General features: G+C 38.2%; 1 protein-coding gene across 7 annotated transcripts in view; it reads left to right on the forward strand.

The window, feature by feature from the left end:
- LOC150083093 (cytohesin-1-like) overlaps nucleotides 1–12,718 on the forward strand; it is a 491,792-nt gene that overhangs the window by 396,690 nt on the left and 82,384 nt on the right. For 6 of the 7 annotated variants that reach the window (XM_090377032.1, XM_090377029.1, XM_090377030.1 and 3 more), the window contains one exon: nucleotides 6,752–6,972. The exons of the other annotated variant lie outside the window; for it this stretch is intronic. In XM_090377032.1, coding sequence (XP_090233158.1) covers nucleotides 6,752–6,972 — 221 coding nt within the window. The remainder of the gene's footprint in view (nucleotides 1–6,751; nucleotides 6,973–12,718) is intronic. 7 annotated transcript variants of the gene reach the window in all.

Below are 12,718 nucleotides of genomic sequence, written 5' to 3' on the forward strand. Positions count from 1 at the left end.
CAGTGTTAGGCGGGTCGGAAAACTGCTAGATTGGGGGGATACAAGGACTAATAGATTAACAGTAGCCACTGGCAGAGGTGAAAGTGATTCTTGCACTGCTTCTATTGGAATGAGCCGCAGCCTGGAAAATAAGATGCAGGATATTTCAGAGACTGCTGGGAATCATTGGGGTACAAGTAAACACATGGGTTGTGTTAGGGTAGCTAAGAAAAAGAACAGGTGCATGTATACTTGCGTGTACACCAATGCTAGGAGTTTAGTAAATAAATTTGATGAATTTGAGGTATTGCTCAAAACATCAAAGGCAGATATTGTGGGGATTTCAGAGACGTGGTGTCACACAGATATAAGGAATGCAGAACTGGAATTTGGGGAGTACAATGTCTACAGAAAGGATAGACAGGATAGGAAGGGAGGAGGGGTTATGCTATTAGTTAAAAAACACATAAAATCCAAGTGAAGCTAGTCGACATCGCTGGACAGTGCAGTGTCGATTCAGTTTGGTGTGACATAAGCATTGGGAGATCAAAATTGAGAGTAGGAGTGTGCTATAGGCCTAATGACTCTGATGAGTATAATAAGAAACTGTTCGGAGAAATAGAGTGGGCCAGTAAATCAGAGAGTCTTATAATGGGAGATTTTAATTTCCCAGATATTGACTGGAATTTGGGGGCTGGTCACTCACACACTAGCAGGGCTTTTGTGGATTTATTGGATGATTGTTTTCTACATCAGCATGTTCGGGAGGCAACTAGAGGGAGTAATACTCTTGATTTGATTATCAGTAGTGATTCTTCATGCATTAATAATATGCAGATAAATGAACCACTAGGTGGCAGTGATCACAGTGTGCTGAAGTGGGAGTTACTCAAAGAGGTAACTACCATTAGGGGTAAAGGGAAGGGGTATTGCTTTCATAAAGGCGATGGACTGAGACAGTATTTAAATTCTATACAGTGGGATCAACTGATGATATTGCCAACAGCAAATTCAAAATGGGAAGCATTCAAAGAACTTATCTTGGAAGCTACTAGGCTTTACATACCAACTAAGAAATATTGTTCAAGGTTTAGGCCTAAATGGATGTCAGATGAACTAATGAGGCATATGGCAGAGAAGAAAAATGCATGGGATACATATAAATTAACACGTGACACAGAAGCCTATGATTGATATAAGTTGATCTGTAACCAAGTTACAAAGAGGTTAAGCAGGCGAAGGCAGATTACGAGAAATCTTTGGCAAGGGATGAAAAGAAAAACAGCAAAGAGTTCATTACTTATGTAAACTCTAGAAGGAAGGGGATGAATCAGATTGGTCCACTTGATATAGATGATTCAACTGTTGATGATCCTGCTCAGGTAGCTAACAAACTAAATGAATATTTTGCATCGACATTCACACATGAGGAGTTATTCAGCAAGGGGAATGCCAGAGGTGTATTCAACTTTGGCAGTAAGCTAGATAATCTTGTAATAACTGAGAGTAAAGTGGAGGAGAAATTGTTGAAGATAAACACAAGAAAGGCACCTGGGGTGGATGGGATCAATCCAGTTATATTAAAGGAAGCAGCAAAGGAAGTAAGCAAACCCTTAGACTTAATTATGAGAGCTTCCTAGGACTCATGGGGAGATACCCATAGACTGGAGATGTGCAAATGTGACCCCAATTCACAAAGGAGGATCAAAGGGCGACACAAATAATTATAGACCTGTTAGTTTAACTTCTGTTCCCAGAAAATTAATGGAGGCACTGGATAAAGAAGCACTGCAGGATCATCTAGACAAGACTTCAGTTATAGCTCAGACACAGCATAGTATTGTTAAGGGGAAGTCTTGCCTGACCAATTTGATTGGATACTATGATGCGGTCACAAAAGAACTGGATGCAGGGAATAACTTTGATATTATATACTTGGATCTTAGAAAGGCTTTTGATACTGTTGCAAATGGAAGACTGCTGCACAAATTGGAGCAGTGTGGCATTGGAGGCAAATTGCTGCTATGGATAAACGGGTGGTTGAGAGGGAGAAGACAGAGTGGTAATCAATGGACACTGCTCATCGTGGACTAAAGTTATTATTGGAGTCCCTCAGGGTTCAGTATTGGGTCCATTATTGTTTTCTGTATTTATAAATGATATTGATGATGGTATATCAAGCTTAATGTCCAAGTTTGCAGATGATACGAAGGCAGGGTTGTCAAGGACACTACTGACACTATGCTACTGCAACAGGATCTGGAAAGGTTGAGCAGATGGGCTGAGAGGTGGCAAATGAAGTTTAACATTGACAAATTTAAAGTACTACATATGGGAAACAGTAACCCCAGAGCAACATATCAACTCTGTGGTACTACACTGGCAGTGGTAGAGAATGAAAGGGATCTGGGGGTGGTTGTGCAGGCAGATATGAAGTTTTCTGAGCAGTGCAGACGGGCTGCAAGAGTAACTCATGGTGTATTGTCAATGATATATAGGAATTTTTCTAGCAGAGATAAGGAGGTGATTATTCCCTTGTATAAGGCAATGGTCAGGCCACACCTAGAGTACTGTATACAGGTCTGGGGGCCTCATTTCAAGAAGGATGTAGAGATGTTGGAACGAGCAGAGAAGGGCAACAAGATTAGTGAATGGAACAAAGGGGTGCTCTTACGAAGAAAGGCTTACGTTTTGCAAATTACAGTGTCTGGAGACTAGGCACCAGCAAGGTGATCTGATAGAGGTGTATAAGGCCTTGAATGGTTTGAGCATGCTCAGTGTTGATGGGATTCTTCCTCTTGCTCAGAATAATCACCTGAGAGGGCATAAATTCCAATTGAGAAAAGACAGATGTAGGATAGACGTGAGGAAATTTGCCTTTAGCCAGCGGGTGGTTGGTTGGTGGAACAGACTTCCATCCCTTGTCATGGAAGTTGATAGCCTAAATAAGTTTAAGGCTCAGCTGGACAGGTATTTCGAACGAACAGAGGGGTGAAGTGGAAGTGGTTATTTTTTATTTATATATTTATTATTATTTTTTTTTTAATTTATATATTTGTTTATTTTTTTTATTATTATTTATTTTTTTTTTTTGGCTGATGCTGCATAAGCTTGCTTTCTTGCATCAAATGCCTCTACTAATGCTAATGCTAAATAATTTTTTGTTAATAAAAAAGTTTAAAATGTCCTAGTTTTGTCCTCTTTTTAGAAATGGGAATGTCCTAGTTTCTCTAAAAAAAATATGGTCACCTTAGAGTAGGAGTGTGTTATAGGCCTAATGACTCTAATGGTTATAACAAACAACTGTACAGAGAAATAGAGTGGACCAGTATATCAGAATGTCTCATAATGGGGGATTTTAACTTTCTAGATATGGACTGGAACATGTGGGTTGGTCACTTGCACACTAGCAAGACTTTTGTGGATTTATTGGATGATTGTTTTCTACAGCAGCATGCTGGGGAGACAACCAGAGGAAGTAATACTCTTGATTTGATTATCAGCAATGATTATTCCTAGGTGGCAGTGATCACAGTGTATTGTTGTGGGATATACTCAAAGATATAACTATGATCAGGGATAAAGGGGAGGGTTTTTGCTTTCGTAAAGGTGACTATAGTGGTCTCAGACAGTTTTTAAATTCTATACAGTTGGACCAACTGATGACGTTGCCAACAGCAAATTCTAAATGAGAAGCATTCAAGGAATTCATCTTAGAAGCTACTAGGCTTTCCATACCAACTAAGAAATACTGTTTAGGGTTTAGGCCTAAATGTATGTCAGATGAACTAATGAGTACTTGTGGCAGAGAAGAAAAATGTATGGGATGCATAAAAATTATCAGGAGACACAGGTGCATATGGTAAATATAAGATAGTCTGTAATCAAGTCACAAAGCAAGTTAGGCAATCAAAGGAGGATTATGAAATATCTTTGGAAAGGATACAAAGAAAATCAGTAAAGACTTCTTTACCTATATAAACTCTAGAAGGAAGGGGATGAGTCAGATTGGTCACTTGATAACGATAGTTCGATTGTTGATGATTCTGCTCAGGTAGCTGAAAAACTGAATGAGTATTTTGCATCTACATTCACACATGAGGAATTCCATAGGAAAGTGGAGAGCAGATGCTTATTAAACTCTAACAGGGAGTTAAATGATTTTGTAATAACTGAGAGCAAAGTGGAGAAGAAATTCCTGAAGTTAAACATAAGGAAGGCACCTGGGGTGAATGGGATCTATCCAGTTATATTAAAGAAGGTAAGCAGGCCCTTAGGAATGATTATGTGAGCATCCGTGGACTCATCAGAAGCCCCTGTGGATTGGAGATGTGTGGCTATATCTCCAATTCACAAAGGATGATCAAATGGCTACACAAGTAACTACAGACTTGTTAGTTTAACTTCTGTTCCGAGGAAAATAATAGAGCCAAAGGAACTGGATGCAAAAAATAATTTTGATATCAAATACTTGGATTTTACAAAAACTTTTGATACTTGCACATTGAAAACTATTGTACAAGTTGGAGCAGTATAGCATTAAGGGTAAGTTGTACAATGGATAAAAGGATGATTGAGTGAGAGAAGACAGAGTGGTAATCAGTAGACACTGCTCTTCATTAACGAATGTTATTAGTTGAGTTCTCCAGGGGTCCGTGTTGGGCCCATTGTCGTTTTCTGTATTTGTCAGTGATATTGATGAAGGTATATCCAGTCTAATGTCCAAATTTGCAGATGATACAAAGGTTCGTAGGGTTGTTAATAACAGTAAGGATGGTACACTACTGCAACAGGATCTAGAAAAGTTGAGCAGATGGGCTTCAGTTTAACATTGACAAATGCAATTTCTGTATATGGGTAGCAGTAACCCCAGAGTAACATACCTCCTGTGCGGTATGTTAGGGTAATAGTGCAGTCAGTTGTGAAGTTTTCTGAGCATTACAGACAGGCTGCAAGATAGCTCATGTGGTCTTGTCAATGCTATACAGGAATTTTGCTAGCAGGGATAAGGAGGTGATTATCCCCTTGTATGAGGCAGTGGTCAGGGTGCACCCTGAGTACTGCATACAGGTTTGGATGCCTCATTTTAGGAATGATGTAGAACTGCTAGAACGAGTACAGAGAATGGCAATGAGATTGGTGAGTAGAACAAAGGGTTGCTCTTACTAAGAAAAAAATGTTCTTCCAATTGCAGTGTATTGAGACTAGGCACTCCGAGGTGATGTAACTGTGGTTCATAAGGCTTGGAATAGTTTGAGCAAATTCAATCTGATAGGTTTCTTCCTTGTGCTCAGATTCTGCACCTGAGGAGGCGTGAATTCGAATTGAAGAAAGACAGTTGTAGAATAGATATGCGGAAATTTGCCTTTAGCCAGCAGGTGGTTGATTGCTGGAACAAACTTCGATATGGCTTTGTGGAAGTTGACAAATTAAATAAATTCAAGGCCGAACTAAACAAACTTTTCGAGTGAATGGTTGGGTGAAATGGGAAGTGTGTTTATTTTATTTTATTATTTTTTTTTTTTTACACTGATGCTCTATTAGCTTGCTTTCTTGCATCATATGCCTATACTAATGCTAACTTACAAACTCCATACTTTACTTTTCTAGAATATTCTATCACTTCTACTTTTTCTTTCAAAGTTAATTGTTTTTGAGACATGCTCTAGTACAGTATGAGTATATAACTGTAAATCCTTACCTTGGTCTGTAACTTTGCACAGAATATCGCAGTCATCCAGAATCTGCTCTCTTGAAATTTACTACAGTACTATAACAACCACACACTCTGAGGTAACAAAACTGAGCCTTGCAGAATAGAGAGACGGTAACACCAGATATGCCTTTTTTTTTCACTTTGAACATCTAGACATACCATGTATTTAGTAGTCGTAATGGATTACAGAGTGATTTCAATCAAAGTGTCCAATTAAGTTTGACAGTTTTATTAATGTAGCATGCATTTGTAGAGGACACTGATGCAAATGCATTAGAGTCCATTTGTCAGGTGTTAATTTTTTTTAAAGAAATTTATTGTACCGTACTAAAACTGTATTCTCACATTAACACTAAAACTCTCCCTTTCTCTCTCAGCAACAGCATCTCACATGTTTACAATTTTACTGTTGTGATAAGTGATGTGCACGCCAGTGGAAGTGGTTTTTGAGCAGTCAAAAGGAAGTTTGTAAATTCAGTATCAGCAAAGGTGAGCATATTAATAACAACATATTCTGCAATCTTCTCAGTAAGTAATCTGTGGCTATCAGAAGTCTAATTAGTGTCACTGTTACTGTACTGACCTTAACATTTACTTACCTTTGTGGCTAGATGAAGACCTATGAAAATGCATGTGTGTCATCAGCAATAAACATTCATCTGAAATGTTACTCTTGAAAAAATCTAAGTGTCTGCTACAGGGAGGTTGAAAATCAAAATAGACAGCTATCGAAGTGTCTGCATCTGTACTTGGAGAGGTCGCTTAACATGTAATTTCAAATACTTATGGTCAGGCCCTAAGCCAAATGTCCACAACAAGAGGTGTCCATTAAAAGAGGTTTCACTGTATAAGAAAAGGATAACTATTTATGAAGAATTTTACGATATGTAATGATGCAATTGCACTAAAGAATACCCTAATATAGGTTGTATATTTTTGATAATCAATAAAAATATGCTGATTACATTGTACTTACTGTATGTGCCTCTTTTGGTTGACTGATATTTTATTTATATAACAAAAGTGTAATTTATTCTCTTTTTCCTCCTATTTAAGGATAAGGAACCACGTGGTATTATTCCATTAGAAAATGTCCAAGTCAGAGAAGTTCAAGATCGTAACAAGCCCAATTGTTTTGAGCTTTTCTCGGTAGGAAATGATGTAATCAAAGCATGTAAAACAGACTCAGAAGGAAAAGTTGTTGAAGGGAAACATACAGTGTATAGAATGTCAGCTGCTACCCCTGAGGAAAAGGATGAATGGATCAAGTGTATAAGGTACACAACAATTTTAATAGTCACATGAAAATTGATAAAAACTTTTTATATTCTTTTCCTCTTGGAGTGTCATTTTGTTTTCTTTTGTTTAAGACTTCCTTGTACTATCAAAATATGTGTTTGTTTGTTCATATATTTTTATTCATAATGTTTGTTGTTACATGCAGTGATACTTTTTCGATTTTTTATGTGGATATGCAGTGAAGGTTAAAATCACACAAAACTACCAAAAATAGCACTCTCCAACTATATTCTTCACAGTTTTCTTTATTATATTTTATTTAACTTCAATATTAAGCCATTATTTGTTGTGCAAATTTTTGTTACAGTAGTGGTCATATGGGGATCTATTCAACCTTCAAAATTAAGAGTTTGTGCCACAGAACATTTATAAATTTTTTTCCACTCTGTACTATAATTGCTATAAAAACTTATGTATCATAATGGCAATATTTATTTTTTTTAAAATGCCTTTCATGACCTAAGTGATTGAGCTGAACAAGTTTTACTTAAGGCCATCATGAATACATAATTTCTCTTCAATATTTGTGTTTTGTGATATCTCTCTGATTCCAATATAATATACAAATGGCTTTTTAATTAAAAAAATTGACTAAAAGAGGGCACTGACTCTCTTTATAAAATACAGCTGCGAGTTACAGGCTCCGAAAAAAACGATAAGTGTTTGCTTATTTACATAATTGTTATTTTATATTGTACTTAATACGTAGTCTTATAGTTTTAATTGTGCTGGTTATTTTTATTTTAATTTATATAAACAGTTTTTGTAGATATACGTAATACTTTATAAAACCGTTATTTCGTTTGAATATTGCAGGCATTGTTTTTGTATATAGTGATAGGGAATTCAAATTTTTAATTGAGGTAGCTAGGTAGCTCTAACGTATAATTATAGAAACAGTAATACGCTTCACTGTTTCTATTAGATAGCGTAGTATTGACATTTAATTAATTTAATTTATTGATTTTTATTAATTTAAAGTATCATGCCCCAAACTATAGCAGCAAAGCAATGGGCACAAAGTGGCAGGAGTGCTGTGACTCTGGGGAGAACTGAGGGGGGGGCGATGGGCGATTCTCCAACGCATCACAGCCTAAAAAAATGTGCAACTTGTGAAATGTTTGCCGAACTATCTGGAACGGAACATAATATTGCCATGGGGGATGTTTTTGTGTGTGTGCGATGTAAGGAGTGTAAGGAAATCAGGCGACAACTCAGCGTTGTTATGGGCTTATATGAGAGTTTGAAGGACGGGGTGGATGCCCTCGAAAGATCTAAATTGAGGGGGCCCATCAGGCTCTCAGCTGCCCACATTAACGCCAGAGCTTGCACTTGGTCATCACGCAACACAGCGGCAACCCCCAAGGCAGAATGCGCTGGTCCCTCAGGAACTAGTAGTTGTTGGTGACTCTGTTGTCAGGGAAACGGGAAACATCCTTTGTAAAAAGGATAGGTGGAACAGGACCAGCGTATGTCTGCCAGGGGCAAAGGTTGATGATGTTGTAGAGCAGATATCATCTTTTAAGGGCACAAAAGGTGATATAGTTGTACACGTTGGTACTAATGATATCAAGAGTAGGAGACCGGCAGAATTACTTAACAAGTACAGGTCACTGATGAAAAAAAGCCGTGAATTAGGGTTGAATTTGAAAGTGTCTGCAATTCTGCCCAGACATAATAGGAGGGAGTATATGATGAGAGCCTTGTCGATCAATTCGGCCCTGGAAAGGTGATGCAAAGCTCAAGGGATAGAATTTTTTTCAGCCTGGACTGTACTTGTTAACAGGAGAGACTGCTTCTACAGGGATGGGATACACTTAAATAGAAAGGGTGCAAGAATATTTGCTGATGCTATCGAGGCAGTGTTGGGTGGGTCGGAAAACTGATAGCTTGGGAGGATACAAGGACTAATAGTTTAACAGTAGCCGTAGGCAGAGGTGAAGGTGATTCTTGCACAACTTCTATTAGAATAAGTAGCGACCTGGAGCGAGGGGTGTTGGGGGTTTCAGGGACGGGTGGCAGTCATCGTGAAACAGGTGGGTATATGGGATGTGTTAGAGTAACTAAGAATAAGAATAGGCGCATGTATACTTGCATGTATACCAATGCTAGAAGTATAGTAAATAAATTTGATGAATTTGAAGTGTTGGTCAAGACATCAAAGGCGGATATTGTTGGGATATCAGAGACATGGTGTCACACTGATATAAGGAATGCTGAACTGGAATTTGGGGAGTATAATGTGTACAGAAAGGATAGGAAGGGAGGAGGTGTTGTGCTGTTAATTAAGAAAAACATAAAATCAAAAGAAGTGCATCCAGTTGATACAGATGAACAGTGCACTGTTGAGTCAGTTTGGTGTGACATAAGCACTGCGAAAGTAAAAATAAGAGTAGGAGTGTGTTATAGGCCTAATGACTCGAATGAGTACAATGAACAATTGTACAGAGAAATAGAGTGGGCTAGTAAATCGGAATGTCTTATAATGGGGGATTTTAACTTCCCAGATATTGACTGGAACTTGTGGGTTGGGCACTCACACACTAGTCAGACTTTTGTAGATTTATTGGATGATTGTTTTCTGCAGCAGCATGTTCGAGAGGCAACCAGAGAAAGTAATACTCTTGATCTGGTTATCAGCAGTGATCATTCATGTATTAGGAATTTGCAGATAAAAGAACCACTAGGTAGCAGTGATCACAGTGTACTGACGTGGGATTTACTTAAAGATTTAATTATCATCAGGGGTAGAGGAAAGGGTTTTTGCTTTAGTAAAGGCAAGTACAGTGGTCTCCGACACTTTTTAAATTCTGTACAGTGGGATCAACTGACGATGTTACCAACAGTAAATTCTAAGTGGGAAGCATTCAAGGAATTAATCGTGGATGCTACTAAAAGTTTCATACCTATTAAGAAATATTGTTCAAGGTTTAGGCCTAAATGGTAGTCAAATGAACTAATGAGACTCGTAACAGAAGAAAAATGCATGGGATGCATATAAATTATCAAGCGACTCAGAAGCCTATGGCAGATATAAGCTAATCTGTAATCAGGTCACAAAGGAGGTTCGGCAGGCGAAGGCAGATTACGAGAAATCCTTGGCAAAAGATGCTAAGAAAAACAGTAAGGATTTCTTTACTTATATAAACTCTAAAAGGAAGGGGATGAATCTGATTGGTCCACTTGACATCGATGGTTCGACTGTTGATGATCCTGCTCAGATAGCAAACAAACTGAATGAGTATTTTGCATCTACATTCACACATGAGGAATTATTACGGTTTGAAAATGGCAGAAGGTTATCAAATTGTAGCAGGATACTTAATGATTTTGTAATAACTGAGAGCAAAGTGGAAGAGAAACTGTTGAAGTTAAACGTAAGAAAAGCACCTGGGGGGGTGGATGGAATCTATCCAGTTATATTAAAGGAGGCGGCAAAGCAACTAAGCAAACTCTTAGCCATAATTATGAGAGCATCCTTGGACTCAGGGGAGGTTCCCACGGACTGGAGATGTGCAAATGTATCCCCAATTCACAAAGGGGAATCGAAGGGTGACACGAGTAATTACAGACCAGTTAGTTTAACTTCTGTTCCGGGTAAAATAATGGAGTCGCTGGTTAAAGATGCATTGCAGGATGATCTGGACAAGACTGCAGCAATAATTCAGACACAGCATGGGTTTGTTAAGGGAAAGTCTTGTCTGACAAATTTGATAGGATATTATGATGTGGTTACAAAGGAACTGGATGCAAAAAATAATTTTGATATCATATATTTGGATTTCAGGAAAGCTTTTGACACTGTTGCGCATGGAAGACTATTGTACAAATTGGAGCAGAATGGATAAAAGGATGGTTAAGTGCGAGAAGACAGAGGGTGGTAATCAATGGGTGCTGCTCTTCTTGGACTAATGTTATTAGTGGAGTCACACAGAGTTCGGTGTTGGGTCCACTCTTGTTTTGTATATTTATCAATGATATTGATGAAGGTATATCAGGCTTAGTGTTGAAGTTTGCAGATGATAAAAAGGTTGGCAGGGTTGTTAATGACAGTAATGGCAGTGTGCTACTGCAACAGGATCTAGATAATTTGGGCAGATGGGCTAAGAAGTGGCAACTGAAGTTTAACCTTGACAAATGCAAAGTACTGCATATGAGTAGAAGTAACCCCAGAGAAACGTACCAACTGTGTGGTACTACACTTAAGGTTGTAGAAAATGAAAAAGACCTGGGAATAATTGTGCAGGCAGATATGAAGTTTTCTGAGCAATGCAGACAGGCTGCAAGGGCAGGTCATGGGGTTTTGTCAATGATATATAGGAATTTTGCTAGCAGGGAAAAGGAGGTGATTATCCCTCTGTATAAGGCAATGATCAGGCCCACGCCTTGAGTACTGCGTACAGGTCTGGAGACCTCATTTTAGGAAGGATGTAGATTTACTTGAGCGTGTACAGAGAAGGGCAACAAGATTGGTGAGGGGAATGAAGGGATCCTCTTATCAAGAGAGGCTTAAGTTCTGCAAATTGCAGAGGCTGGAGACTAGGTACCTGCGCGGTGATCTGATTGAGGTGTATAAGGCCTTGAATGGGTTCAGCACGTTGAATTCTGATGTGATCCTTCCACTTGTTCAGATTACGAACCTAAGGGGGCATAAATTCAAATTAAGAAAGGACAGATGTAGAATAAATGTGCGGATGGTTAATTGCTGGAACAAACTTCCATCTGTTGATAGGTTGAATAGGTTGATAGGTAGAATAAATTTAAGGAGGAACTGGACAGGCATTTGTAGGGAATGGTGTGATTTTTTTTTTTTTTTTTTTTTTTTTATGGCTGATGCTGCATAAGCTCATACATTTGCTTTCTTGGATCACATGCCACTACTACTACTACTACTACAGTATATACTTTACTGTGTAGTAAACTCTTAATTTTATGGTCTGATAGGGGAAGCCCATTATTGGTAAGTATATTTGCCAATAATGGACTCCCCATTTAATGTATACATTAAATTGAAAGTTATTTTTAGAAACTATTTGAATCCTATGTAATTGAAAAGTTAAACTAGGTGTACGAGTAGTGCCAGTAATGTTCCTGGACTGGTGAAGTAAAAAGAACATAAAGTGAAAGAGCTCAAAATTGGTTTTATTTTTATTAAAATTAATCACTACCTGATTGAATGCACTTATTACATCTTCCTAAAAGTTTCTGAAAAGAGTCAGTACAGGCATCCAAACAGATGATATTCAGTTTGTCGTTGCATTTTCCTTTATGTCCTCAACATCCAACTTTCCTTTGAGGCCAGTTTTCACCTTGGGAAAGAGAAAGGTCTGCTGGTTGGATGGTTGATCTATACAATGCCATGTTTCATAAGAAACATCTTCACAACAGGTGCAGAATGGGCGGGGCCATTGTATTGTCATGCACAACAAGAACCAGTGTTGCCTTTCTCTTGAAATTGCAGTCTCACTCAGAAAATATACTTCAATAGTCTTTGAAGCATCTATATGTAGAACGCAGCATTGATTCTCTCCCCCTTCAGGTATAAATTCCCTGTGAATTAAACCCTGTTTATCAGAAACCATGACCAGCATTGTCTTGATCCTAGACTTTTTTAAATGAAAATTTTAGGTCCCTGGTAATGATTTTGAAGTGCACTGCATGCTTCGACGCCTCTTCACTCGGTAATACTGAAGCACCAAGAACTCAATGCCAGTAACAATACAG

This window comes from Mastigoproctus giganteus, chromosome 7 (assembly GCF_048544385.1).
Source record: "Mastigoproctus giganteus isolate SK-2022 chromosome 7, ASM4854438v1, whole genome shotgun sequence".
NCBI classification, from domain to species: domain Eukaryota; kingdom Metazoa; phylum Arthropoda; class Arachnida; order Uropygi; family Thelyphonidae; genus Mastigoproctus; species Mastigoproctus giganteus.